Source organism: Ambystoma mexicanum, chromosome 1p, assembly GCF_040938575.1.
Source record: "Ambystoma mexicanum isolate Mex_15411 chromosome 1p, UKY_AmexF1_1, whole genome shotgun sequence".
NCBI classification, from domain to species: domain Eukaryota; kingdom Metazoa; phylum Chordata; class Amphibia; order Caudata; family Ambystomatidae; genus Ambystoma; species Ambystoma mexicanum.
In genome coordinates this window covers 27,380,533-27,407,708 of record NC_090921.1, presented here as the reverse complement: position 1 = coordinate 27,407,708, position 27,176 = coordinate 27,380,533, and the positions used below count along the sequence as shown (strand labels likewise).

At 47.4% G+C, this 27,176-nt stretch overlaps 2 protein-coding genes across 2 annotated transcripts in view; both read right to left on the bottom strand.

Moving 5' to 3' along the window:
- LOC138564854 (uncharacterized) overlaps window positions 1-10,133 on the bottom strand; it is a 126,588-nt gene extending 116,455 nt beyond the window's left edge. The window contains exon 1 of the mRNA XM_069642937.1: window positions 9,602-10,133. The gene's annotated coding sequence lies outside the window, so the exon portion shown is untranslated. The remainder of the gene's footprint in view (window positions 1-9,601) is intronic.
- Window positions 1-27,176, bottom strand: part of LOC138581058 (uncharacterized) — a 471,910-nt gene that overhangs the window by 131,211 nt on the left and 313,523 nt on the right. The window contains 5 exon segments of the mRNA XM_069652139.1: window positions 10,144-11,521; window positions 17,438-17,675; window positions 18,094-19,001; window positions 20,033-21,486; window positions 25,437-25,546. Coding sequence (XP_069508240.1) covers window positions 10,144-11,521; window positions 17,438-17,675; window positions 18,094-19,001; window positions 20,033-21,486; window positions 25,437-25,546 — 4,088 coding nt within the window.

Here is a 27,176-nt window from a genome sequence, read left to right as displayed (position 1 = left end):
TGGTCAGGATACAAAGAGCTGCGGCAGTGGGATTGCTGCCGATTTTGTGCTAGGGTGGGGGAATGCGAAACCTTGGAACACCTGTTCATGTATTGCACCCATTTCGATCTTAGAAGGTTCCGTTGTTTGGGAACTTTTTTGTTTCAAATTCAAGCAATGAGCGTCTGGTTTGGTTGCGTTGTATGTGGGGTCAGTCCAACTCCATCATGCTTGCTACAGTGAGACTTGTGAACATGATTGAGAAAGTTCTCTTGCCACTAAATAATTCAATGTATATGAGGAAGGCTATAGACGCACCACTGGTACATTTATAGAATTTACTTATACCAACAAATGAACCATTGGCATCAAGCAAGCGACCACTGGAAAAGGTGAAGCAACCTGTTCTTGTTCTTGTCTGTTGATTCCATTTGTTGCTCATGGATGCCACTCGCTGTGATGCTGATACGTTTCTTTTTCCATATTGGCATGCAAACAATATAATGATAACGAATACTGTGAGTGGTCCTTTAATTGTAAGGGACACTGAGAACACGTCTTATGATCTCATTGAATTATGAGTTTGTTGTATTTTAACTTTAAATTTGCTGATTACAAGCTTTGTTGGATCTAAAGCTTGCATTGTACACACCAGCATTTGTGATTTGTATAATCTAGCACATTGTGATTTTTACTTTGTAATGTGTAATGGTATTTATGAATTATGTTATGTATTTAGGGAGGAACATTTTTTGTAAAGGTGTCAAATTAACTTTTTGCTACCAAAAACAAATAAAAAAAAAAGTGCCGGGTTGTGGTCTGAAGCCAGACTGGCGGACTCCCAGGAGGTGGTTTTGTTCTAAGTAATGCTGTATTTGAAGGTAGGCTACCTTGTCTAAGATGTTAAGCAGGAAAGGCACGTGGTGATGGGTCTGTAGTTGGTAGGTATAGAGGGATCCAGAGATTACTTTATGAGTAGTGGGAGAACCCATGACTCTTTGAGGTTGCTGGGGATAATCACTGTAGAAAAGGTGGTGTTAATGAGCTTGGAAATGAAGGGTAATCGGTCTCTAGCTGCATCTTTGATGATTTGTGAGGGGCATGGATCACCTAGCAGTTTGACGGTTTAAGAGTATGACTTTTTCGACTTCTAAGCTTTAGAGAAGTTAAAGCGGTGTGAGGGTTTGAGTGTGGCTTTTTGTATAGGCGGTTGGATTTTTTGATTGATTGATATTTTATTTCTATCGCACTCGTACACAAGTGTTTCAGAGCGCGACAAGGCAAGGGAGGGGAACAGGGAGAACAAAACAGTTATCTTACTAGGCCCAGTGACATTGAGAAAGCGCAAGTGCATGGGAAAAGGGGGAGGGGGAAAGTGCATGGAAGGGGGGAGAGGTGGAAAGTGCGAAGCAGAGGAGAAACATATAAATAACAATAAATAAATAATAAAGGCAACAAACAGAGGTAATGCAGCCAGCAATTTGCAAGTGCTAGGTTTAAGGCAGCAGACAGGGTAGGTCCGATAAGTGCAGGAAGAAAAAGGGGGGGCTGTATGGGTACAGATATAGACCCCAGTGCTAGGGGTGACCCGGAGGCAGTGTGGGAGGGTGACAGGATGAGCAGTAACCTGGGCCCAAAAGACAGAGGGTGGCCAGGTGCACAGTGCCAAGAGAGAACAGATCAGCAGGGGAGAGGGGGAGCGAAGGCAGAAGAAAAGAGGAAGGTCTTGAGGTGCTTCCGGAACCAAAGATGGTTCTCCTCAAGTTTTAGAGTGGCAGGGAGGCTGTTCCAGAGGGAGGTCCCAGCCGAAGACAGAGATCTACCCCCAGCTCGTTTCTTAGAAAAACAACTGACCCTGAGTGAGTTGGAGGTAGAGGATAGCTGAAGGTATTTTGGAGCCATGCCCCAGAAAGCCTTGTGGACAATACAGAGGGTTTTGATTTTAATCCTTCCATCCACTGGGAGCCAGTGAAGAGATTTCAGAGCGGGAGAGATATGATCCCAGGGCTTGAGGCCAAGGACAAGTCTCGCAGTCCTGTTCTGGATTATTTGCAGAGGGCGGAGAGTAGAGGCAGGTAGATTTAGAAAGAGGCTGTTACAAAAGTCCAAGCTAGAGAGAACCAGAGCTTGAGATACCATGAGCTTCTGGGGGAAGGAGAGGAAAGGCAGAGTACCTCTGAGGAGGTGCAGTTGGAAATCTGACCTCAGATGTGGGCGGAGAAGGAAAGGGTGGAGTCAAAGATGACCCCGAGGTTCTTAGCCTCGCAGGTGGGGGCAGGAGGAGGGCCAAGGGAGGCCGGCCAGAGAGTGAGGGGAAAGAATGGTGAAGGTGTGCTGATGAGGAGGATCTCCGTCTTGCTGGCATTCTGACAAAGATCATTGCTGGCACACCAATCTTGAATGGCAGTTAGGCAGCCAGAGATGAGAGAGGGAGAGGAGGTGGCAGAGGGCAGCCTGAAAATGAGTTGAGTGTCATCAGCGTAGCACTGGAAATTTGAGCAGAAAATGGCAATGCAGTGGGCGAGAGTTGCCAGGTATCGGTTGAAAAGCCAGGGCGAGAGGTTAGACCCCTGGGGAACACCACAGGTAGAGAGGAAGATAGATGAAAGGAAGGACCCAAGTTGGACTGGGAGGGTCGATCTGAGAGGAAAGAGGTCAGCCAGGCCAGAGCCTGATCAGTGATACCAGGTTTTCACGGAGACGGTTGAGCAGGATGGTATGGTTGACCGTGTCGAAGGCAGAAGAGAGATCGAGGAGGATGAGGACAGAGGGAATGTTAGAGTCAAGGTTGGTTAGTAGATCTTCACGGATGTTTAGGAGAGCAGTTTCCGTGCTTCTGGCAGCTCTGAAGCCAGACTGGTGGTCATGGAGACAGCCAACATAATTGGAATGAAGGTTAAGCTGAGAGATGGCCAACTTTTCCAGGAGTTTGCCAAGAAAGGGAGTAATGGAAATTGGGTGATAGTTAGCTGGACAAGAAGGATAAGCTGTGGGTTTCTTGAGAAGAGGATGCACAAAGGAGTGCTTCAGAGGGGAGGGGAAGGATCCAGAGGCAAAGGAGTGGTTGCAAAAATCAGCAAGGGCCGGAGCGAGGGCATCAATGTGGTCCTTGATGGTTTTAGAGGAACAGGGATTAACCTGTTTTGACGAGGCTTTCATAGATCGGACTTGTCTAACAACCTCGTCAGGGGTGAAAAGAGGAAAGGACGAGAAGGATGGTGGGAGGGTGGCTAAAGGAGGGTCAGCAAGCACAGATGGAGAGGAAAGAGGAGGAGTGTGGGTGGAGAGGGGGGACAGGATGTCCTGTTTTTTTTTTTTAATGAAGTGAGAGGCAAGGGCTGTAACGCTCACCTGATTCTCGCAGAGGCGCCGGTCTTGACTGGGCAACTACCGTATCTTCAAAGGTGATGTGTAGCACCCGGTTGGCTCTTTGGGCTGGACCTCTGTGCACTGTATGCCTGACTTCAAGAGTGAGATGTCTGCAGATAGAAAATATGGGATTAATGAACTGGGGTTATTGGGGTGTCCCTATCTCTTCCCTTTTTTGTTCTCCTGTAGACCCCCAAAGGTTAACGCTCTCACCTTAGGTAAGTGAATGCCGAGCTCTCCATCTGCCTCGGGGCAGGGTGCTGTAACCAGTTTCTTCACTGGGTAGGTAGCGCAGGCCTCTTGACTTCAGAGGACTGCTGTCCGTCGTTTACTGCACGAACGGTAAGTTTCGAGTAATTCTATTGTCTTTAAAGTCTTTAGTAATGATGTCTCTTGTTTTGCAGGGTTCCGGCGATGGCGGATGACGGGCTGAAGTGAGTTGAAGATGGAGTCCGTGTGATGAATAGAAGCGCCTGGAAGCACGTAAGTAAGCGCTTGTTGCCTGCTTCACGATGCGCTCTAACTGTCTTTTTATTTTGCAGGTACGAGTTCGGAGCGGCTGCAGGGTGCCGGAATACCCACTGGGTTAGATGTGGAAAGGAGTAATGGCACGTGAGTATTAAAGTTCCCCAATGTCTTTAGACGCACCTTGTTTTGTTTTTCAGATGCGGGATGCAGCGCCGAAGGCCTCCGGAGCGTGCAAAGAGTTGGTAAGCTTTTGTCTTTCAGATGCCGGAATGCAGTGTGAAGACCTCCGGAGCGCACGAAGAGTAGGTAAACCTTTGTCTTTCAGATGCCGGAATGCTAACCTGTTCTTTCTTGTCTTTATAGGTGTTGCTGAAGACTGGATTCACGATGGTAAGCCTTTTTTCCTTAGGCCCAGGATCCGATGCAGAAGACACGATGAGCGTTCTGCTGCAGAGGATGCAGAATAACGCAAATCAAGATTCATCCACCGGGTGTGGTTTAAATAGCCTCCTGTAGTGCTTAGGTCCCTCCTTCCACAGCCACGCCTAGGAAAGAAAAGAGTTCCTGCCTTCCAGAAGAGTTCCAGTGTTCTGAATCTAGGGAGTGGCTCCTGCCCCACCCAACAGGAAAAGTAGTTCCAAACAGAAGAGGATCAGAGGCTCAACTGGCAGGCAAGTAAGCAGCATGGTCTGCTGCAGGTAAGTCCACCCAAGCATTATGAGCCCGGCGCTTCCAGCGCTGGGACTGGGCATATTTATGAGCCTGGTGCCAGTGGCGCCAGGACTGGGTCCAAAAGGTCCCAATTGGGACTGGTTGGCACTCGGAACCTGGGTTATGGATCTGCTTCCAAGGGAGTTGGGAAAACCCTGACCTTTTGGAAGCAGAGATCATGACAAGGGTGTTGCAAAGAGCCTGGGAGGCAACAGGAGGGGTAGAGACTGCAGCAGGGTTGGCCAGCTCCTTGCAGATTTTAAAGAGTTCGGCCAAGTTGTTAGATGCCGCAGAGACACGAGCTTGAATGTGGACTCTCTTCTTGGTGAGGACAGAGAGTCGGTATTGCCTTTGTAGCAGGCGACAGGCCAGTTTGTCAGAGGACGAATAGGAAGTCCTCCATTTCCTATCAGCAGCCCTACACTTACGTTTAAGTGTAGCTAGGTCAGAGTCATACCAGGAATTGCACTTGGCTTTGGACTTCAAACAGATCCTCATGACAGGGGCAAGAACATCAAGCGTATCAGAAATTGAAGAGTAGAGCAGAGACAGGGCTGTATCTGGATGAGAGACAGCCAAAGGTGGAGGGGGGAGAGAAAGTGGCGGAAAAAGCCTCAACTGACACACGCTTCATGGGCCGGATGTCTGAGAAGGTAGGTGGCAGTGTTGGGGTAGGCTTGGCTTGGGGGGAAGAGAGGGAGAGATGAGATGAGAGGAGGGAGTGATCGCTCCGGGAGAGAGGAGTGGTTAGAGGGATGGAGAGGGGGAGGTCAGAGGAGATCAAGACATCGAGTGTGTGCCCTGTAGAGTGAGTCGGGCCAGAGGGGAGGATGGACAGGGAGAGGGAGTCACAGAGGTCACGGAAGAGTACAGAGGAGGAGCAAGGAGAGTCTAAATGTATATTTAGGTCACCGAGGAGGAGGAGTTGAGTGGTAGAGGCTAGGAGGGAGGAGGAGAGGTCTGCCCACACAGAGAGAAATGAGGTGATTTGACCAGGAGGCCGGTAGATGGTAACCACAGTAAGAGAATGGGTAGGCGAGAGAGAAAGCCTACAGACAAGGTATTCAAAAGAGAAGTAGGTCTGAGTGGGAATGATAGAGGCAGGAATCCACTCAGAAATGATCAGGGCTACCCCTCCCCACACGACCGGGAGGATCTGGGTGCTGAGAGGATCTTGGCAAAGGGTTTAGGAAGCACTGCACAGCAAGATGACAATATGGGAGCAACAAGCAGAAAGAACAGTGATAGTCAAAGGCAGTAGAAGTGAGTCCATAAGGAGGGAACTAACCCATAGTTCTGGAGGTGGCAAAGTCAAGGCAGTCCAGATTTCTTAGAGGAGAGAGGTGGCCGCATCATTGTGGTTAAGGTGCAGGGAGGACCCCAATTAGTGTTCTGGAAGTGGACAAGGAGCAGACAGGGGCCTTGGAAGTGGGCCTTTGCTGAGAGGCCCGGCTGAAGCCTGCCGGTCCCTGATTGGATGGAAGAAAACACTCAGCAACCAATGGGAGTGCAGCACAGGGAGAGGTGATTCAGCACAGCCTGTCTACACAACAAAGAAAACCACGGCTGATGGCTAAGAGAGTAGGGCAGAGAAGGGTTTCTTTTTTGTTGGTAATCTTGTCCTGGAGGGCTGTTACTTTGTTGGAGAGGCTGTTTTGGATGCTGGTGCACCAGTGTTAGTCCTTCGCACACATGTCTAGGACTCGTATGGGGGTTTCCAGCTTTTTAAGGATGGTCAACAGTTCTTTTATGCTGGAATTGGCTTGAGAGATCCTTTGGTTGTAGGAATCTTGCTTGGCTAGAATGATTTCTTTCTTATATTGGGAGGTTATTTTATTGAGGTTGATCTTATTGTTGTCTGAAGGTGATTGTCTCCATGTCTGAGTGATTTCAGGTATGGGCAGAACTATGTGTTTAGATGCCTTTTTGGCTTACTTTCTCTTAGTTTAAGTGGGGCGATGGAATCTAGTGCTAATGTCATTATTTTGTTGTATTCATCTACGAGGGTGAAGAGGATCAGTGGATTCTGAGAGAGAATTCAGGGTCGGAAGAATAAGAGGGATGAGTTTATCGGCTGTGATATTTCTTTTGTTCCTAGTGGGGATAAAGGGGGCTAGAGGGTTATTGGAGGGAGTTGGAGTTGAGGGAGAAGGTTAGGAGGTAGTGGTCAGACCATGGCTGGGGAGAGATGATGGTGATGAAGGCATGGCAGTTATAGTCCGCCACCCAGTCAAGGGTCCTCCCCTGGTTGTGGGTAGGAAGGGTCACTTTTTGATTGAAGCCTAGTTCTGCCAGAGTGCCAGCAATAGGTGCAGCATGTTGGTCTTTACGGTCTTTGAACTCCAGGTTGAAGTCACCTAGGAGAAGGCTTTGGGCCGTGTTTTTTAGATTGTCAGATAGGATGGTAGTTAGGTCCTCCTCAAACGAACCCAGGGGACCGGGGGATCTGTAGAGAGGGTGGATCGAGGGGGTTTGGGAGTTAGCGTTGGGCAATTTGGCTATGAGGGATTCACAGGAATCAGATTTGTCAGATGGGGCAAGTCTCATGTTTTGGCGATTATGGTGAAGGCCTCCGCCTCGGGTTTCGGTTCTGGCAACTCTGAATATCGTATAGTCCTCTGGGATTGCTAGCATGAGGGCAGGACCTGCTGCAGTGTGGAGCCAGGATTCTGCGACGGCTAGGAAGTCCAATTTTTCTAGCTGGAAGAGGTCTGCTATTTCTGTGGCGTGAGCTCTATAGATCGGGCATTTATTAGGGCATCTCTGATGTGTGGGATATTGGTCGCAGTAGGTGTTACCAATGTGGCTTGATTATTAAGATTGTAAATGGGTGGGAGGAGTATTGACTGGTTTGTGCAGTTGGAGGTTCTTGGGTGAGGGTGTTTGAGGGAGGGTTGGTCGTTTTGGCTTCAGGCCATGGTATCCTGGTATTGCTAGTTTTGGTATAGAACGTGGTTCTGGCAAGTGTTTCGAACATATTGGGAAGCCTGGCGCATAGTCTAATGTTTCTAGAGGTGGAGTTGCATGGGCTGGTCGTTTTGGGTAGGTTTTGGATGTGGGCAAAGGGTGTAAGTGAGTGAGTAGGAGTCATGCTTTTGGGTAGTAGGGAGACTGTGAGGACGGGTGTAATGTGTAGGCTTTAATGGCTAGTCAAGCGGATCAGGTGAAGAATGGTCCTAAGTAGGGATGAGTAGATGCCTGGTATATACATAGTGTTGTGGTGTTGGGCTAGTGTGCAGGCAGCCAGTAGGAATCCGGATCCTGTGAGTGAAAGAGTGCAGAGGCAGAATGGGAGCTAGGCAGGCCGGATTTAGCCAACAGGATTAGTGAATAGTGAGTACCGGTCAAGTAGGTTCAGTAGGCAACAGGTAGAAGGTGGTGACTAAGGTAAGCTAGTTCAGCCTACGTTCAGGTGCTTATAATTCAATTGTCGTATAGGCAGTTATAGTGGAAGGCTATTTGAGGTGCAGTGGCTATTCAGGGGGTTATAATTCGGTAGAATCTGGCGTCAGCTAAGGTGGTGTGCCAGTTCAACGTGCACTGGTGTAGATATAACCACAATAGTGTTATCGCTGTAGAATGCTCAAAGGAAAGTTACATTCAGGCAGGTTCGATTTCCTAATAAACAGTAATGGTAACAAGTGCACACTGGAAGTGCAGATCAAAACATGTGAGCAATGAGCAAGAATGGTCGCAGGGGGAGAGCGTTAGTAGTGTTGGCTGAATTGTCTAAAATGGGATAAAAGAGATGCGCAACTATAACAATAAATGTGAGTTATAATAGAGAATGGTGGTGGGCCTCGATGAGTACAGAGTTGGTAGAGAGTACACAGAGAATACAGAGCGACACATGTTCAGTTTTCAGAAAGTAGGCAATAATGGTCGCAAGGTGCACACAAGAGAGTACTATTCAAAACAACATGTACAGGTTTTCCAGAAAGGCCGTAAAGGTTGCAGGTACATATGGGTACAGTTCGAAGCATAAGCGGTTACCAAAATAGACAGAGAAGGTTGCAGAGTGCCTGCAGGTCGTAGCATGTGAAATATCAACATAGGTTGTGCTGGTCGTACAAGTAATGGCGTTCTTCCCTAATAATCATCCCCAGTCCCACAAGGGGGAGAGGCCCCTACCATGAGATTCACCTGCTGAGTACCACCATCAGGAGGACCACTGGGCAGTGGCCTCACATCCCTGACCCCATGGGAAGGGGCTCTGCCTATGGAAGCAGGGACGATATCCTGGGATTCGTCCCACCTTACTGAATTCATGGATTGATTTCATGTTATATATATTAGACAATGGTTTTTAACTTTCTTTTATTTAATGCAATTTGATTTTCATTTGTTTTGTAGCTATTTTTGCATGGCGCATTATGAGAATTGTTGTGATCAATTAGCATGTGATGTTGAGTGAGATTAGGAAACAAAGAACACTGTATGCTGATGGTTAAACATCAAGTGGATTGTGGAAACCCATGTACTGGTGCTAATTTCTAAATTGTATTTGTAAGATCTTGTTTTTTTTAAAATATATTATTTGATAGTTCGGCATGTGAAATATAATGCATTTGTGATGGTTTTATGTTTTCTATCCAAAATAAGTGTGACTTGATTGATAATCACTATATCGAGCCAAAATATGTATTACATTCTGCAAACAATGACTACTTTATAGACAGACCAGCTAAGGGTTATGTACCATGCACGTTTCGAACAACAATTCTTCTTTTGGTGCTTATAACGGACTGAAAACAAAAAGATCAGAAACATTAAAGCCATGCAAAAGGAACGAGAAATAAAGAACATTAAAGTAGAGTTGATAGTACACCTGTATCGACCAATAGGTCTTTTGAGTCCACCTACTACAGTAGTGCCAGTTTCCACAGGGACCCATTTCCAAAATAGCGACTACAACCCCATAATGCTTTAAATGAGGAAAACGCTTGCATTTTTGACATGTTTGGCAGAACACAGCACTGGACTGTTTGCTTGGGTTACTGTACAGCTAATTAAGGGGACAAGTGATTTTTTTATTTTATGCCTGGCTAGCAGCTTTCTCGCCCCACTGCCTTACCAGTCTCTGCCTCCGTAGGTGCCCCGTGTTGACTCTCCTGCTTTTTCCTCAGACAGTTTCAAGCTTCCCTGTTAAGCTGGATCCTCCTTGGCTTTTTCCTTAATCTTTCTCAGGACTTTGGTTGTTATGTCTTTTAGAGAGGCTTTAAAACCACCTCTGCTCTGTGTTTCCAAGAGGGTGAGATTGTATTTTGTTTTCCTACTCTAAGCAGTGATGCCATTTGACTATTAATAATGACTTTTGTTGTGCAGTATTCAAGTGATTTTTATGCTTTTAAAATTCCAACAAAAAATGTAATTGCCTGATTCATATCCTGCTGCTGAGTCCTGAATGTTACTGTGATTGTATCTCTTTTATTCCATATTGTGTGTCTCTCAGCACTCATGCAGTACTTGTTTATTTTTCTCAGAGTGTATTATTTAGTTATACCATTCGTGTTGACCTAAGGGCTTCTCAGCGCTAATCACGGAGAGGATCACATTCACAACATCTCTCCACGTGGTAACTATGGCAACAGTAGGGTCTTCAAAGATCTCCTAAACACCAGGTGGGCCTCCAGTCTTTTTCAAAGAATGGATCTTCTGATGCATAATCAGAGCTGAGGAGCTGCTCAAGCTTTCCTTGCGCTCGGTGCACTTGTGGGGCTTCACCCCAGTATGGGTCCTCTGATGCCTGCTCAGCGCTGTGGAAACACTGAAGCATTTGTTGCACTCTGGGCACTCATAGGGCTTCACCCCAGTATGGATCCTTTGATGGCTGGTCAGGTGTGAGGATTGACTGAACCTTTTCTTGCACTCTGTGCACTCATAGGGCTTCTCCCCGGTATGGGTCCTCTGGTGGATTCTCAGCTCTGAGGAACGACTGAAGCTTTTCTTGCACTCAGTGCACTTGTAAGGCTTCTCGCCAGTGTGGAACATGAGATGGATTCTCAGATCTGAGGAACGACTGAAGCTTTGCTTGCACTCTGTACACAAGTAGGGCTTCTCCCCAGTATGTGTCCTTTGATGGCTGCTGAGCGCTTTGAAATCACTGAAGCTTTTCTTGCACTCTGTGCACTTGTAGGGCTTCTCTCCAGTGTGGATCATGAGATGGCTTCTCAGGTGTGACGAATTACTGAAGCTTTTCATGCACTCTGTGCACTTGTAAGGCTTCTCCCCAGTATGAGTCCTTTGATGGATTCTCAGAGTTGAGGAATCGCTGAAGCTTTTCTTGCACACTGTACACTTGAAGGGCTTCTCTCCAGTGTGGATCATGAGATGACTTCTCAAGTTTGAGAAATGACTGAAGCTTTTCTTGCATTCTGTGCACTTGTAGGGCTTCTCTCCAGTGTGGATCATGAGATGACGTCTCAAGTTTGAGGAATGACTGAAGCTTTTCTTGCATTCTGTGCACTTGTAGGGCTTCTCTCCAGTGTGGATCATGAGATGGCTTCTCAGGTGTGACGAATTACTGAAGCTTTTCATGCACTCTGTGCACTTGTAAGGCTTCTCCCCAGTGTGAGTCCTTTGATGGATTCTCAGAGTTGAGGAATTGCTGAAGCTTTCCTTGCACACTGTACACTTGAAGGGCTTCTCCCCAGTATGGGTCCTTTGATGGCTGCTGAGCGCTGTGGAATCACCGAAGCTTTTCTTGCACTCTGTGCACTTGTAGGGCTTCTCCCCAGTATGGGTCCTTTGATGGCTGCTGAGCGCTGTGGAATCACTGAAGCTTTTCTTGCATTCTGTGCACTTGTAGGGCTTCTCTCCAGTGTGGATCATGAGATGCCTTCTCAGGTTTGAGGACTGCCTGAACCTTTTGTTGCACTCTCTGCACTCATAGGGCTTTTCGCCGGTATGGATCCTCTGATGCGTTTGCATATGTGGGATCTGTGTGAAACTTTTCTTACACTCTGTACACTTATCGGGTTTCTCTGCCATGTGAGATTAATTATTTAATCTTTTATTACGTGCTTAATGCCTGAGACCAGTCTCCAAGCGCAGGGCAGAATTCGAACAGATGTTGCTCCGATTTTCTTGCTTCCAAGCCAAACATGTTGTCCCCGAGCTACCCTCCTATGCGTTTGATTGGACTGGACCTGTGAGTAAAGAACATCCCATGAACACTTCAGAAAAATTCCTTTCAATACGTATGGATCCGTATAGATGTGCCGGGCACTGGTCTCTCCGTGAGGATGGCGCTTTCATTGAAGGTTCTGTGGAATGGCACTGACCATCTTCTGTAGTGCGTCCCTTATTCCTCTGCATATCTCATCATCCCATGTTCATTTCCATACCCTTAGTTTCAGTGATGGCTCTACTCGCTGTTGAAAGAAACAAAGGTTTCAGATATTATTTCTTAGCATTGCACACTCAGCAGGAAGTGCACTGATTTTTTACCAGTAATCTTCACTTTTCATAATACTACTCTTCAACATCACAGGACTGAACATACAAGGTGACCCACTTCCCATAGGAGTCTATTCCCAAATGTATTGCCCTGCCCTTGTCACCAAGCATCTACGACTCTCCACCGGCCACGACAGACACTGCCTGAAAACAAGGGTGAGCAATCTGTTCTTCAGGGTAGGAGAGTTGGGAGTAAATACTGTGAAGAGGAAGATTAGATCCAGGAGTAGTGAAGATTATGCTAACATCATTACCTCCACAACCATCATCTTCATTCCTGTTCTTAACAATGAAGTGTTACACAAAAGACAAATGATTGCACCCTCAGACATACCATGGAAAGAGGCAGACACTTTGTATCCACCAGAAAATCACTGGGTTTTGGAGCAACTAAAAGCCACTTTGAATGGGGCAGATAGGGACATGGATGTGTGAAAGAGGGGTGGAATCTTGACATTTCATTTATTTATTTTATTTTATTTATTTAATATTTGTAGTACGCCGGTAGCTCGCGAGCCTCGGGGCGCAGAGACAGGAACACGATAGACAGACAAACAGTAAGACGTACATCTGAGACGGGAGGGAAATACAGAGATTATCTGTTCTGCCGTATTCTGCAGTAGTGAACAGGTGAAGGAGGATGAGCACAGAGCAGAGAGAAGACCTCTGCCTTTCAGTGTAGGCATCGTAGAAGGGGCAGGGGTATCAATGCTTTCACACCAGAGTCAGGGACTGTGGTCACTCTCAACACCCACTCTCCATGTCTGGGGTAGGTCAGGCTCTAGCAATGCCGGTAGGTCGTCTACCCCCGGTTAAGAAGTGTCCCTGCTGTCCTCTGGCATGCTCGGCTCTGACCCTGTCGCGCTGTGCTCGCATTGAGAGGGGAAAATGGTGGTTTCCTTTAGTCTCCTTCGTTTAGATGAAGGACAGCAGGGCTGGCATGAAGACTCTGGATGAGGAGCACTCTGTGCTTCGTCTCTTTGTGGTACGTTTACCGAGAGGTGCTGTGGCGAGTGGCGAGTGCCATCGCTAGATAACTGCCAATTGGTATCAATCTGTTTTAAACCGGAGCAGATCTTAGGCAAGTGTTCTTCTTTTTAGAGGCCTGGGAAGTGTGTGCTTTTAGGCACACAGATGTTATGGCAGACATGCACCCATCAATAGTGCAGTACACGGTACCGGTTTATTAGTCTCCAGATGGTAAAATGCATTTCTCCTCACATGTTGCTTTTACTGTTTTATTGCATTGGACTCATTGAGTTAGCACCATTGGACGCTTAATTTGCACCTCATTCCCATTTTCCTGCCTAGCGGTAAAAAGAGGTGTTCAATCCAATGTGGGAATTACCCCTTAGCACCAAAGCTCAGAAGTAGGGTCCACTTTGAAAATATTTGTTTTTCAGTGCTTTCCTGGGTAAACTCCTGGAAAAGCTGGCCATCTCCCTGCTTAATCTTCACACTGAATCTGTTGGCTGTCTCCATGACCATCAGTCTGGCTTCAGAGCTGCCAGAAGTACGGAAACTGCTCTCCTGAACATCCGTGAAGACTTGCTCTCTAACCTTGATGCTAATCTCCCCTCTGTCCTCATCCTACTCTATCTCTCTTCTGCCTTTGACACAGTCAACCATGAAATCCTGCTCAATCGTCTGCGTGATAACCTGGGTATCACTGATCAGGCCCTGGCTTGGCTGACCTCGTTCCTCTCTGATCGACCCTCCCAGGTCCAACTTGGGTCCTTCCTCTCCTCTATCGCTACCTGTGGTATTCCCCAGCGGTCTAACCTCACTGCCTGGCTGTTCAACCAATACCTGGCTCCTCTCGCCCACCGCATTGCTGCTCTCTCCTCCAACTTTCAGTGCTATGCGAATGACACCCAGCTCCGTTTTCAGGCTCCCCTCTGCTTCCTCTTCTGTCATCCCGGATTGTCGATCTGCAATCCAGGAGTGGTGTGCCGCCAATGATCTCTGCCTGAATGCCAGTAAGACGGAGATCCTCCTCATCAGCACACCTGCACCTTCTTTTCCTGCCACTCTCTGGCCGGCCTCTGTTGGCCCTCTTCCTGCTCCCACCTGTGAGGCTAAGAACCTCGCGCTCATCTTCAACTGCACCCTCTCCTTCTCTCCTCACATCTCGGACGTCTCTAAGAAGTCCAACTACCAGCTGCACCTCCTCAGAGGTATTCTTCCTTTCCCCGGCTTCCCCAAGAAGCTCTCCGTCTCCAGAGCTCTGCTTCTCTCAAGGATTGACTCCTGCAACAGCCTCTTTCTAAATCTGCCCGCTTCTACTCTCCGCCCTCTGCAACTCATCCAGAACAGGACTGCGAGACTTGTCCTTGTCCGCAAGCCCAGGGATCGTATCTCTCCAGCTCTAAAATCTCTCCATTGGCACCCAGTGGCTGCAAGAATCACGTTCAAGACCCTTTGCATTGTTCACAAGGCCTTCTGGGGCCTGAGTCTGCAATACCGCAAACTCTCTCTTCTAAAATATCTTCCTACTCAAGCTCTTCACTCCTCCACCTCCAACTCCTTGAGGGTCAGGTACTTCTCCAAGCAACGAGTTGGTGGGAATCCCCTCCCTTTACGGCCGATACCTCACTCTAGAACAGCCTCCCTGCCTCTCTGAAAATTAAGCATAACCACCTCCGGTTCCGGAAGCAGCTCAATGCTTCTGCCTTCCCTCTTCCCTGCTGATCTCCTGTCTGATACTGCACTGGTCACCTGGCCACTCTCTGAACTTCGGGCCCAGGTCCCTGCCAACCCAGTTGCACCCTTGCACTTGTATCTGTAACCCTACAGTCCCTTTACCTGCACTTATCGGACTCTCGTTGTCTGCACTCAACCCTTGCACTGCCATCTGGTGGCCGTACTTCTTGTTTTCTGTATCCTGTACTTGCTCCCCCTCGCACTTTTCCCCTTCCCTCTCCCCTCCACTTGCACAATCTCAATGTCACTTGGCCTAGTAAGATCACTGTCTTGTCCTCCCTTTGTTTCCCCTCCCTTGCCTCGTTACACCTTGAATAGGCACGTTATAAATGCCATATCTATCATTGATATTTATGAAGCGCTTTCTTAAAGCGCTAAACATAAGACGGAACAAAATGGCACACATAGTGGCTAAAGAAATACAATCAGAAGAAGAAAGGGTATGCAGTAATTAAATCGGGGCAAAAATGTCACCTTTACAAAAAATTGCAGCAAAAATGCTGTGGTTTGACCCGGTAAAGGTGTACCGCATTATACCATTTTTAGGGGGAGCAGGGGTTGCAGGGGTGTCCCCTGCTCCCCTTAAATGGTATAATGGGTCTGAGGGTTGCGGGGGTGACCCTACATCCTTTACATGTATTGCGGCGTCAAAACCAAAGCCGTTTTGCTGCAATTATTTGTGTAAACAGCAATTTTTTGCCACGATTTTACCACATGGAACCGAAGAAAGCAGGCAGTTAATGAGTTGTTAGAAATAAGTGAGAAGAAATGGGCATTTAACACGGTCCACAAGAGATGAAGGAGAGGAATGAATGGATAGTGGAAGATGGTTCCATTGCTTAAGGGCGAGATGCGCGCAAGAGTGAAATCAAGAAGGGGCTCTAGGTGGCTGAGCACAGATAGGAAGTGTAAAAAGTAGGACTGAGGAGCATGTGTAGGAGAATAAAAGAGTGACCAACAAGGAAAGATAATATGGAGCAAAGCCATGAGAACGTTTATGTACAAAAGCGAGAAAGTGAGAGAGAAGACAGGAGAGCGATTGGTAGAGAAGAGGCAGTGCTGGAGGAACAAGAGTATGAGGAGTACAGAAGAAGAATAGCAGGGTTACAAACAGAACAGGTGGCAGTACGTTGAGAGACGAGATGACCAATCAGAAAGGCAAAGCAATAATCAAGATCGAAAAAGAGAAGAGATGAAAGCAGAAATGCACTAGCATGGAAGGATAGGAAAGTTTGTGCACAACAGATATTCTAGAGATCGTATTCATTTTCACGTATAAAGCGTGCAGCAGCCCGCAGGCATTGAGGTGCTGTTATAACCAGTTACTCACAATTCAGCAACATCAGATGAGCATATGTACAGTGTTGTAATACAGTTTATTGAAATATAGTTTTCAGGAACATCCAGTAGGACGGTTCGGCTCTCAGGGAGGGTGGCAGGGCATTCCACTGTTTTGCTGCAATGTACGGGAAGCTGATGCACCCTGCTTCTGCAAATCTGAATTTGGGTTGCACAATATGGTAGGCATATGGTGTTCTGGTTGGTCTGGTAGAGTAGGCTCTTATTTTTATTTTTTTTAATTTTTTAATGGTTTTATTACAAACCTTTAAAAAGAGAAAAATTAACATACAATCCAAATTAATGAAAGCTCACAAATCATCCGCTATTACCCCGGACTTTTACTGTTAACAGCAGCGTCCAATACAGACCTCAGGATGTCCCAGCGGGTTGCTCCACCGGGACGGTGTATAAGCGGTCTTTTACGACTCGAAGAAAAGAAACTAATGCGTACAACACCACTCTGTTTGACCCATCAAACAGGGCTCTCCACCAGTCGTCTCGAGTTAGGAATTGAAAGTTCGTTGTTATTGGGCTAAAGATGTTATTTCTTTCGCTCTCCAACTCGGGACATACTAAAATCAAATGTTTAAGTGTTTCCTTGTTGGTGGAGCAGAACCGACACATGAGGTCCAGGTCCGTAGATTGGGACCAGTAGCAAAGGCGTTCCTTGGTTGGCATGGCATTCAGCCTAAACTGCAAATAGGAGGCACGAGACCACTGGTCCGGGAAGCACGACAGATAGGGCGGGACCCAGCCATAGGCTCTTGCCTCGGCCGGCGCTTCAAGCATAGATTTAGAAGCAGCTCTTTGGGTACAGGTGTAAATCCAATCATTTCTCCAAAGCTTTAGTTTTGCAGCATCAGGATTCTCGAGCAACAATTGCGTCGTGATGTCATAGGAGCTGAGCACGTCATGACATAACTTATTCCATTGGAATAAGATTGAGGGGGCTTTGGCGAGTTCTAGACTGTGAAGGATCTCCATCTGGGGAGTTGGATTGCTTGAATTTAGTTTCCTAAAGACACTTAACAGATTCCAAGTAACTCTCGCTTGCATTGAGATGTACCCAAGCTCATATCTGGCACAAACAGTAGAGGTGCCTTTAGGCAAATGGAGAACCCTGGACCAAAAAATGCTTTCCAAAGAGCTCCACACTTCGGACCCACAACCAAAAGCGTTTTCACCGGCGTAAATCAATGAGGGTACCACCTTCTGCTGGAAAAAGGTTATCGTTGGTCTTAGAGAGAATTTCCCAAATTTTTTATTAATCAGGACTGCTTGGCATGCCAATTGTCGGCATTTTTTCTTGGCTGCGTCCACCCAAGGTGCGTCATTTCTACTCGCACTTAGTTGCATTCCCAAATATCTGGTGTTAAGTACGTGCCCAATGGGTTCTTTATTCACATACCATTTAAATTTCTGCCCATTAGGTTTGAAACCTTGCAGTCTTTCAAAAACGATGGCTTCACATTTCCCTCTGTTAATAACCAGCCCGTTGTCAGTTAGGTATTTTTCCACGGCAGCGAGTTTCCGCTGTAAACCTATGGGAGTTGAGTCCATCAGAATGATGTCATCTGCGTAGACTAGGTAGTCTACATGTGAGCCGTGAAGTTTGGGTGGGAAAGTGCGTAGTCCATTGAAAACATCTTTGATATCAGATATAAACAGGTTAAATATAATTGCCGCAAGAGGGCAGCCTTGCTTGACACCTCGAGAGGTGTTAATGGGTGAAGATAGGTTACCCTTTTGGTCCAAGCGAACTCTAACGGTCGTGTTCATATGAAGTTCGTGGATAGCGGACAGTAGACTTTCAGGACAGTTCCATTTGGTCAGTTTAGACCAGCAAATCTCTATTTATACTGTCGAACGCCTGGGACAAGTCAACCAGTGCGAGATAGATTTTGGAGTTTGATCGCAGTGCTTCCATTTTCAGTAAGTTCAGTATTAGAGGGTTAACACCGCAGCCCAACCCTTTAACAAAACCAGTTTGTCTGGGGTCCACCTGGTTGCAATGTGTGGACCAGTCCATCAATTTTTGTTGTAAAAGAGTGGCATAGACCTTACCCAGCACATCAAGAAGTGCAATTGGTCTATAGTTCTTTGGGTTGCGACGGTCGCCTTTTTTGAAGATGGGTATGATCACTGCAGATTTCCACGATGAAGGGGTCTCGCAGCATTTGACAATCCTGTTGAACAGCAGCTCACAAAATGTGGTCCATGCTTCTGGCTGAAGTTTGAGCGTAAAATTAGTTAAGCCATCTGGACCAGGGGCTCTTGAGTTATTCAGATTCTTGATGACTCTAAGAATGTCCTTGTGCTCGAATACTAGGTCCCAGTGTGACAGGACACGAGGGGTCCATACGTCGACCTCATTGGTTTTACTGAAGAGGTCAGCGTAGAAGCATACCCACTCAGACTCAGAGACCAGGTTTGCCTGAAGAGCATGTTGTGGAGCAAGATTATCGTTTATCAATCTCCAGTAGTCAGCAGAGTTGGAGCTCTTCATTTTTGATAGCATAAGCTCTGCGTCATTTCGCATCATGATGCACTTGTGAGATTTAAGCCAGTTCTTATAGCCTTGTTTGAATTTTTTTGCAAGACCAATGGCAACAGTAGGCATTTGTTTGCGGGCCGTTCTTAACTGCCAGCGTAGAAGGCGTTTCCGTTGTTGCACCTGGAGGTCAAATTTATGTTTCGATATAAATAGGCTGTTTCCCGTGAGAGTTCTGAGTTCTTGGTATTGGATTAAGAGATGGTTGTATTCCAAGGATTCGGACAGCTGGTAACTCGTCAAAATGTGGCCCAACTCGGTAGAATCTAGATTTAGCCGAATCCTTCCGGCTCCTGTTCTCACTGAAAAAGCCCAGCGATCCTGGTGCGTTCTGCCGTTTGCCACAAATGACAAGACCACCATATCATGGTCACTGTGCTTCATTGTTTGAACAGACAAGCCGGTCGTTCTCATGTGAATCCTATTGGATACAAAGATGTAATCTAAGGTAGAGCTAGAATCCCCTCGTCTCTAAGTTGGGGCTGCGGGAATATCGCCCAGGGTTTGGCCATTCAGCATCACCAAATCAAGCACCTCCATTTCCAGACACCACTGAGTTTTCAGATGGAGTTCTACGGAGTTAGCATTCTTCTTGAGCCCTGGTGCGTTTAAATGACTAAGGCAATCGATGTTAAGGTCGCCGCAAATGATCAAGTCATGTAGCTGGCCAGATTCCGTGAGCTCATCTATGGTCTTAGTGACTTCGTCTATGAAGTTTTTTGCTCTGGTTGCCCCATGGTTCCAGTAAAGATTGAAAATACAGAGGTTGGTTGCCGGGCCGATAGCGGGGCTTCCATCACCAATCGTAGTCACTTGGATATAAGGAGAGATGTCAATTGAGTTCAGAATCCGAAGCCCTGAGTTAATCCTGACGGCTACCAGGAGACCCGACATAGGTCTACCCCTAGTCTGTTTAATGGCTGAAGTGTGGGCGATTTCAAAAGCCTCCAGAATTGGTTTTTCACATAGCCATGTCTCTTGTAGACAGATGAGATCTAACTCGTCGGCCCAGGTGGAATTGAACAAATGACTAAAGCCCCTGGTGTTCCAGGATCCCAATGTGTAATTTTTTGGTTATGTCATGTCGTTTGAAGGCTTGGCGTTAACATGACGTGGTGTTATTTAGGGTTTCAGCAACCCAGGACCAATCATTTCCATTCGCCCTAGATGGCATGTCAGTCTCAGGCAGATCTGCAAACCGATGCGCTTGGCTAGCTCCTTGTATTGTTATTTTTATGTTATTGTGGCTGGAGGTTCCACTCAAAGACTTCCGAGTGTTCTGTGTTGGAGAGAGAGTGCTTTGATGGAAGGCTGAGGAGCCACGCTCACTCGGGCGTGCTGAAGGATTTTTATAGGCACTTCCGTCCTCTGCCAGGTTCACAACATCATTCCAAGACCTCAGTTGGAACACGTATAGGGGCTAAAGAAATGTCAAAACCGAGAGATAGTAACACCGGGCCAGCTTGGAGCAAAGTGTCAACTATGAGCTTAGACTGGACATGCAAGATGACTGCGCCATTCTTGGTTTCTTCAAAAAATTCAACAATTTTCAAGTCACCAGATTCAATTGCCCTGAGACTTGGTACCAGATGGCATGTCCACAGGACATTATGGCGATTCATTATTAGGTCGTCTGCAGAATCAATTCGTTCCAAGAGTACTTGATGGTAAGATGAATCATTTTTCAAATGCAAGTTCTTGGAGGGAGCATTTGTAAGGTACTTTTTTAATGGAGCTCTAATTTGCGGTAATCCGTTAACCTTAGACTGTGACAACCTAATCGGGACAGAGTCCCTAGGGTAAAGGCGTGTTAAGTCGTGCTTCACGACCTCCAACGATGATGAGTTGCTACAAGGATCAACAGCAACTTGGGCCCCTAAATCTTCCGTTTTGCGAAGGCTTTTGTTAGAGTGATCACACCTCTTATGACGTTTTTCATCTAGCGTCATGAACGGTTTGGAACCAAAAACCATATCAACCGTTGAGGTGATGATTGGCCCACTTACTTCGCACAGTGATACAACTCTGGTTGCCTTTTGGAGTGGCGCATGAAGGGGAATGTTATTTAGGCCAGATAGATTGGACCCTGGCCCAGCCTGGTTGTTCATTTGCGGGCATGCTGCAATCGGGGGAACAGGTGTGTTGTCAATCAACTGGGTCGATTCAGGGAGGCTGACAGATGAAGTATTAAATTCTTCAGCCCCAGCCAATTCCTCAGCCACTGCATCCTCGTACACAGACGTGTTCAACAACTCCTCAGATATGCCACATAAGTCGATTATGGGTTCAATGGACTGGACCAACTCGGTGGCATCGTCATTTGACTGGGGATCAGGTATGACATTTTTATTTTTCAGGTTAGTTTCGTTAATAATTACATTCACAGTTTTCAGGTTTCTCAAGAATTTCCTGGAATCGTTACGACGGTTCCTTTTTTTCATAGGCATGTTTTTTGATTTTTTTAGTTCATGGCCTCTGCAGTTTCCGTCACCCGAACTTGTGACGGAATTAGTCTTGGAAAGCTTGAATATGTCATACACTGCCGAGGCACCATCATGACCTTGTTTTTGTGCAGAAACGGGCCCCGCCACATCTAAGCCCAAGCCACGATTTTGGTCGGAAGGGACAGCCATTTGAGGATCCAAAAGAGCCAAATTATCAGCAGCTTGGGTTTCCAGGAAGATATCCTGGCAGTTAGTCGACAGAGGTATGTTTGAGTCACAGATGGAAGGGAGATGGTCGGTCATTTGTGATCCTGCAAGACATGGAGCAGTCTCAGGCGGCAGCGTGGATTGTTCCTGACAATCAATGGGAGCATATTTTTCAGAACACGCCATTATGTCTTTATTTCTTTGCAGTTCTGAAGCAGTGGCCGCCGCAATCTGAGCACATGAGGCTAGAGGTATCTGAACGGGAGAGCAAAATACAGGGTTGTTTGTGGTTCGAGAGGTCAGAATCCCTCCCTCTTCAGCTACTCCACTCTGACCGCAGTTATCAACTTTTTGTTGAAAAAGATTCAAAGCCTGTTTCGCCACTTCAGCCAGTAGTTTTCTGTCCAAAAAGGTGTTTTTGTTGCTGTCCATTAAAGCCCCCAGCGCCATTTCCACCTGTTTATTAGTGCTCAGTTATGTATTCATTAGGATCGTCTGGGTATTCCCCATCTCAGAGATCTTTGTATTCATACTAAGAATTAGAGCTGTCAGGTCTTTCAGACTGTCGTGCAAATGTTCGTACATTTTCAAGAATGGAGCCACGGCTATTGTAGTTGATGACATAATGGTGGCTTGGAGATCTTTCAAACTTGGTATAGGGTGTTCATTGCCAGTACTGTCCATAGTGAGACCGGTGTGTCGCCTTTTGCTCACAGGGAGGCGTCTGATTTTTGGGAATGGGCGCTCCATAAGTAATGAGTCAGAGGAGGATGAATCTGACATATAGTCAGAACGTGTCTCCACAATTGAAGGCCCATCCACACATTGATGCAGAGTGGTCGATGGTTGGTTTTGCAGTGTGTTAGAGTCGACCCTTCCCAATTTAGGAAGATGTCTCTGTGAGCAATGAATGCTCGGTGAAAAACTAGAGCGACTTCTTCTTCCTCTTTCCTCCATTTTATGCGTAGGGGAACTCTGCAGGGGATTTTTGCCAGACGGTGCAGGTGAGGAACAACCAGCCACAAGATTAGAAGACCCTCCCGCTGAGGCTGTGGCACCCGGCAAGAAGTCTTTTATTGCCGAGTTATTCGCTCTGCTTTTGTTCAGGTGCTTAAGATCTGTTAGCAACTTGTTGACGACTTCCAAGGAGTTTCTACGGTTATTAGAGTCCTTCACTTGGAGGGTAGATACCCTCTCCACCTCAGTGTTAGCAAAAGAGGCACGGGTAAGTGGCTCAATACCCACACTATATGCCGGTTCGTCCACTTCATTGTATGTGAAAACGGCATTATAGGAGCCTGCTTCATGCGACGTACTTAGTGGCAGTTCCGGTGAAGGTACCAGTTTCTCATATGCACTGTAGAATCTTGTGCGTGGGGAACTACTACTGGTTTCTTTTTGTATAGAGGGGCATACAATGTCACTAGTACCTGAAGTCGTGAGGCACGCTTGAACACCAGTCGTCACGCTGGTGAGCGAACATGAGGGCGTTTGGGTTAAGACGGGATCTTGTCGCAGTGAGCAGCTGTCATTTTGTGAAGTACAAGAAGGAAGTTCATGAAGGCCATGTACTATGGCCAAGTTGACTATGGCCGGGTTGGCTATGACCGCCGGGATTGTTGGTGCACAGTGTGAACTGGTGCACTTATTAGGTGACGCATCATGTGTACTTTGGAACGGAAAACAGTTTAAAGGAGAGTGTGTTGAAGTCGGCTGGGCTGGGCCGGACTGAGCGGGAACCGAATCCGATGTAAAGTGTCTCTCATGTGGATCGACTACAGCCTCACCCCGCATGCTCCCTGCCACCCCTCCCCTAGGCTCAGAACATGCAAAGTCCACTCGCGAGGAGGCAGCCACACATACACTTACTGTGGTTTTGATGGCTACACAGGGCGAGTTTGAAGCCGGCTGCAGCGAAAGCCCCCCCTCATTCGGAAGCTGGACACGATCATCGAGGACGGCAGCCGGTGTTAGGGGCGCCTCTGAGGACTCCGCTGAAAGCCACAAACGTTCCGAATCGGGGCATACCGGGTCACGAGCACGCTTTCTTTGGGCTCTGGTCTTCACAGAAGCGCCCACAGTCAATCCTTTCACGGGCACCGTAATAACGTTTGTTCGCATCATTTCAGCAGACGATGATGCAGAGATGGAACAAGGAAACAGGTGAGCCAGGAGCCAAGAGGAGAGTCCCGACTTCCACGGACTTCCTCGGACTCTTCAGACTCTGCCAGACTCCGCGCCCGCTCCGCGGGGAGAGGCAGGTTTTGAAGCAGCAAAGTCACTCCCACACAATGGAAATAGTAGAGGTACTGGTCATTCCTCAGACTCTGCCAGACTCTTATTATGTTCTGGACAGGTAGGGGGTGCAGAGTTGGAATAGCATTTGTGGGTAATGGACATGGTTTTGAAGACTATTTCTTAATCGGTAGCTAGTGTACCCATCTCCTAGTCGCAGGGATAGGATTTCTCTTGGGAATGCAGCGTGCTGCTTGGAGCGCATTATTTTCTGCTCAAATTTCCAGTGCTACGCTGACGACACTCAACTAATTTTCAGGCTGCCCTTGGCCACCTCCTCTCCCCCTCTCATCTCTGATTGCCTAACTGCCATTCAAGATTGGTGTCCCGCCAATGATCTTTGTCTGAATGCCAGCAAGACGGAGATCCTCCTCATTGGTACACCTTCACCATCCTTTCCCCTCACTCTCTGGCCGGCCTCCATTGGCCCTCCTCCTACCCCCACCTGTGAGGCTAAGAACCTCGGGGTCATCTTTGACTCCACTCTTTCCTTCTCCGCCCACATCTCAGAGGTCTCTAAAAAGTCACATTTCTGACAGCACCTCCTCAGAGGTACTCTGCCTTTCCTCTCCTTCCCCCAGAAGCTCATGGTATCTCAAGCTCTGGTTCCCTCTAGCTAGGACTATTGTAACAGCCTCTATCTAACTCTACCCGCCTCTACTCTCCGCCCTCTGCAAATAATCCAGAACAGGACTGCGAGACTTGTCCTTGGCCTCAAGCCCTGGGATCATATCTCTCCAGCTCTGAAATCTCTCCACTGGCTCCCAGTGGATGCAAGGATCAAATTCAAAACCCTCTGTATTGTCCACAAGGCTTTCTGGGGCATGGATCCAAAATACCTTCAGCTATCCCTCCGCAAATGGCTCCCCTCTCGAGCTCTTCGCTCCTCTACCTCCAACTCACTCAGGGTCAGTCGTTTTTCTAAGAAACGAGCTGGGGGTAGATCTCTGTCTTCGGCTGGAGCCTCCCTCTGGAACAGCCTCCCTGCCACTCTAAAACTTGAGGAGAACCATCTCCGGTTCCGGAAGCACCTCAAGACCATCCTCTTTTCTTCTGCCTTCGCTCCCCCTCTCCCCTGCTGATCTGTTCTCTCTTGGCACCGTGCACCTGGCCACCCTCTGTCTTTTGGGCCCAGGTACCTGCTCATCCTGCCACCCTCCCGCACTGCCTATGGGCCATCCCTTGCACTGGGGCCTGTATCTGTACCCATATAGCCCCCCCTTTTTCTTCCTGCACTTATCAGACCTACCCTGTCTGCTGCCTTAAATCTAGCACTTGCAAATTGCCGGCTGCATTAACACTGTTTGTTGCCTTTATTATTTATTTATTGTTATTTATCTGTTTCTCCTCTGCTTCGCACTTTCCACCTCTCCCCCTTCCATGCACTTTTCCCCTCCCCCATCTCCCATGCACTTGCGCGTTCTCAATGTCACTGGGTCTAGTAAGATCGCTGTTTTGTTCTCCCCTGTTCCCCTCCCTTGCCTTGTCGCGCTCTGAAACACTTGTGTATGAGCGCGATAGAAATAAAATATCAATCAATTACTTCTAACTTCAGGATATTTTTTGAGGAGGTTCCAACAAAGAGGGCATTACAGTCGTCCAGGCTCGAGGCAACGACTGCCCGGGTGATAGTGAGGCAACAATCTGTGGTTAAAAAGGGTTTGGTGGCGTTCAGCAATTTCATTGTATAGGCTGCCTAAGAGGCTATGGTGCATACTTGATGGGACATAGAGAGTGTGGAGTCTAGAGAGACCCCTAGAGTCTTGACGGATGCAGAGACTGGGATCGCAATGTCTCTGCATCGTTGATGTTGAAGGTAGAATATTAGTCATTGAGATTCTCAAGCACTGCGGGGGAGCCGACCAGTAGAATTTCACTCTTCTCTCCATTTAGACAGTGGGGTTTGCTACCATCCCGGCCTGGATGGCGGCATATGTGGCATTGAGAGAGCTGGAGTCATCCACATAGTTGCCATTGAGCGGGAGCAGAATTTGTGGGTCATCGGCATAGTTGGTGAAGGCTATGGAGTTAAGGATATCGAAGAGAGGTCTGGGGAACATGTTATATAATGTAGGGGACATGCACAAGCCTTGTGAACTCTGCTGCCGATAGGGGTGGGAGCGGCACTAGTGATATCTGCAAATACTATCATGACTCGTCCTTGTAGGAAGGAGGCAATCCAGGCTGTGGCTTTGGATGAGAAGTTTGCCACGGTCCTGATATGGTGCCAGAGGATTTTCATGATCCACTAGGTCGAAGGCCGCTGATGACTCTAAAAGGAGGAGGGAGGTCGGCTTACCGGAGTCCCTAATCTCGTCCACTTGGTTTTTTAGATCCAACAGCGCAGATTCAGTGCCGTGGCCCGGGCGAAAACATGATTGCCTCATTCCCAGTATGTTGTTAGTTTCTAGGAAGGCTGCTCTCTCAAGTGTTTTCAATGGGAAAGGCACTGTGGTAATAGGCCTGTAGTTGTTAGAGTTAGTGGAATGTAATGTGGGTTTTTCTTAGAAGCGGGCGCACCAACGCTTCCTTGAGGCTAGAGGGTACAAGGCCTGTGGAGGAGGCAGCATTTATGAATGGGGTCAGGGCTTCAGTGGATGCCTTGATAATGGAGGCTGAGCAGACATCTCCTTTGCACCTTGAGGGTTTAAGACTGTGAAAGGATGGATTGGACTTCAATTCATGTTGCTTCTTTAAATTGAAACTGTGGAATCCCCTTTGACTGAGGACCCGGCTTGGTGTGGGTCACTAACCTGTGGGTGAGAGGTTTGTTGGTGGCTCCGAGTTATTTTGTTTAACATAGCGATTTTGTTCAGCACTGCTGCCTGAATGTTGGTGCACCAGGCCTTGTTCTTGGTGATTAAGAGGGGGGCTGGTGGGGTGGGGAACAGACTTTCCAATTCCCTAAAGATGGTAAACATTTCACTAGCTATGATGATCGCTAGTTTGTGGGTTTTGGAGGTTTTGTGGTACTCTGTTCTTGTAGCGTCAGATGGATTGTTAAGCCATGTTGCTTTGGCAAAGCGTTTATTGTTCCTGAGTTCTAAACAAGTCTGGGGTGAACCAAGTGTTAGAATGTCTGACAAGTTTGGCTCTGCATGACGCTATAGGGGCAATCGTATCCACAGCTGTGGCTAGCATGTCGGTGTAGAGGTTGGCAAGGATGTTGGGGTGATTTGACAGTTTAAGGTTAGGCGAGTCCAGCAGTTGCAGAACGTTCCCTTTAGTGAGTTCACGTAAGCTCACTAAAGGGAACAGAGGCAGGGAAGGGATCTTGCGTTTATTTTGATGCGCAATAGAGCTGAGGATAATGTGGTGAACTGACCAAGGACAAGGTGCATTGGAAATGACTGAGATCCTGCAGTTAAGGTCAGCAATCCAGTCCAATGTGTGGCCTTTGAAGTGGGTGGGGTTGCTGACATAGTGTTTGAAGCCTAGGGTTTCTAGGGCTTTTGCTCAAGAGGTAGCATGCCAAACCTGAGGTTTGACCCGCTGCACCCCAACCTTAATTTGTAAACTGTGTTTTGCCTTTGATTTTTATCTCCTCCTCGGCGCTGTGTGAGCTTCCTCCTGCCTGCCCTTCCGTGTTGTTTCCCTGCCTCGTGTCCCGCCCCCTCCCCTGATTGGTCTAGAAGATTGCATTAGTATCC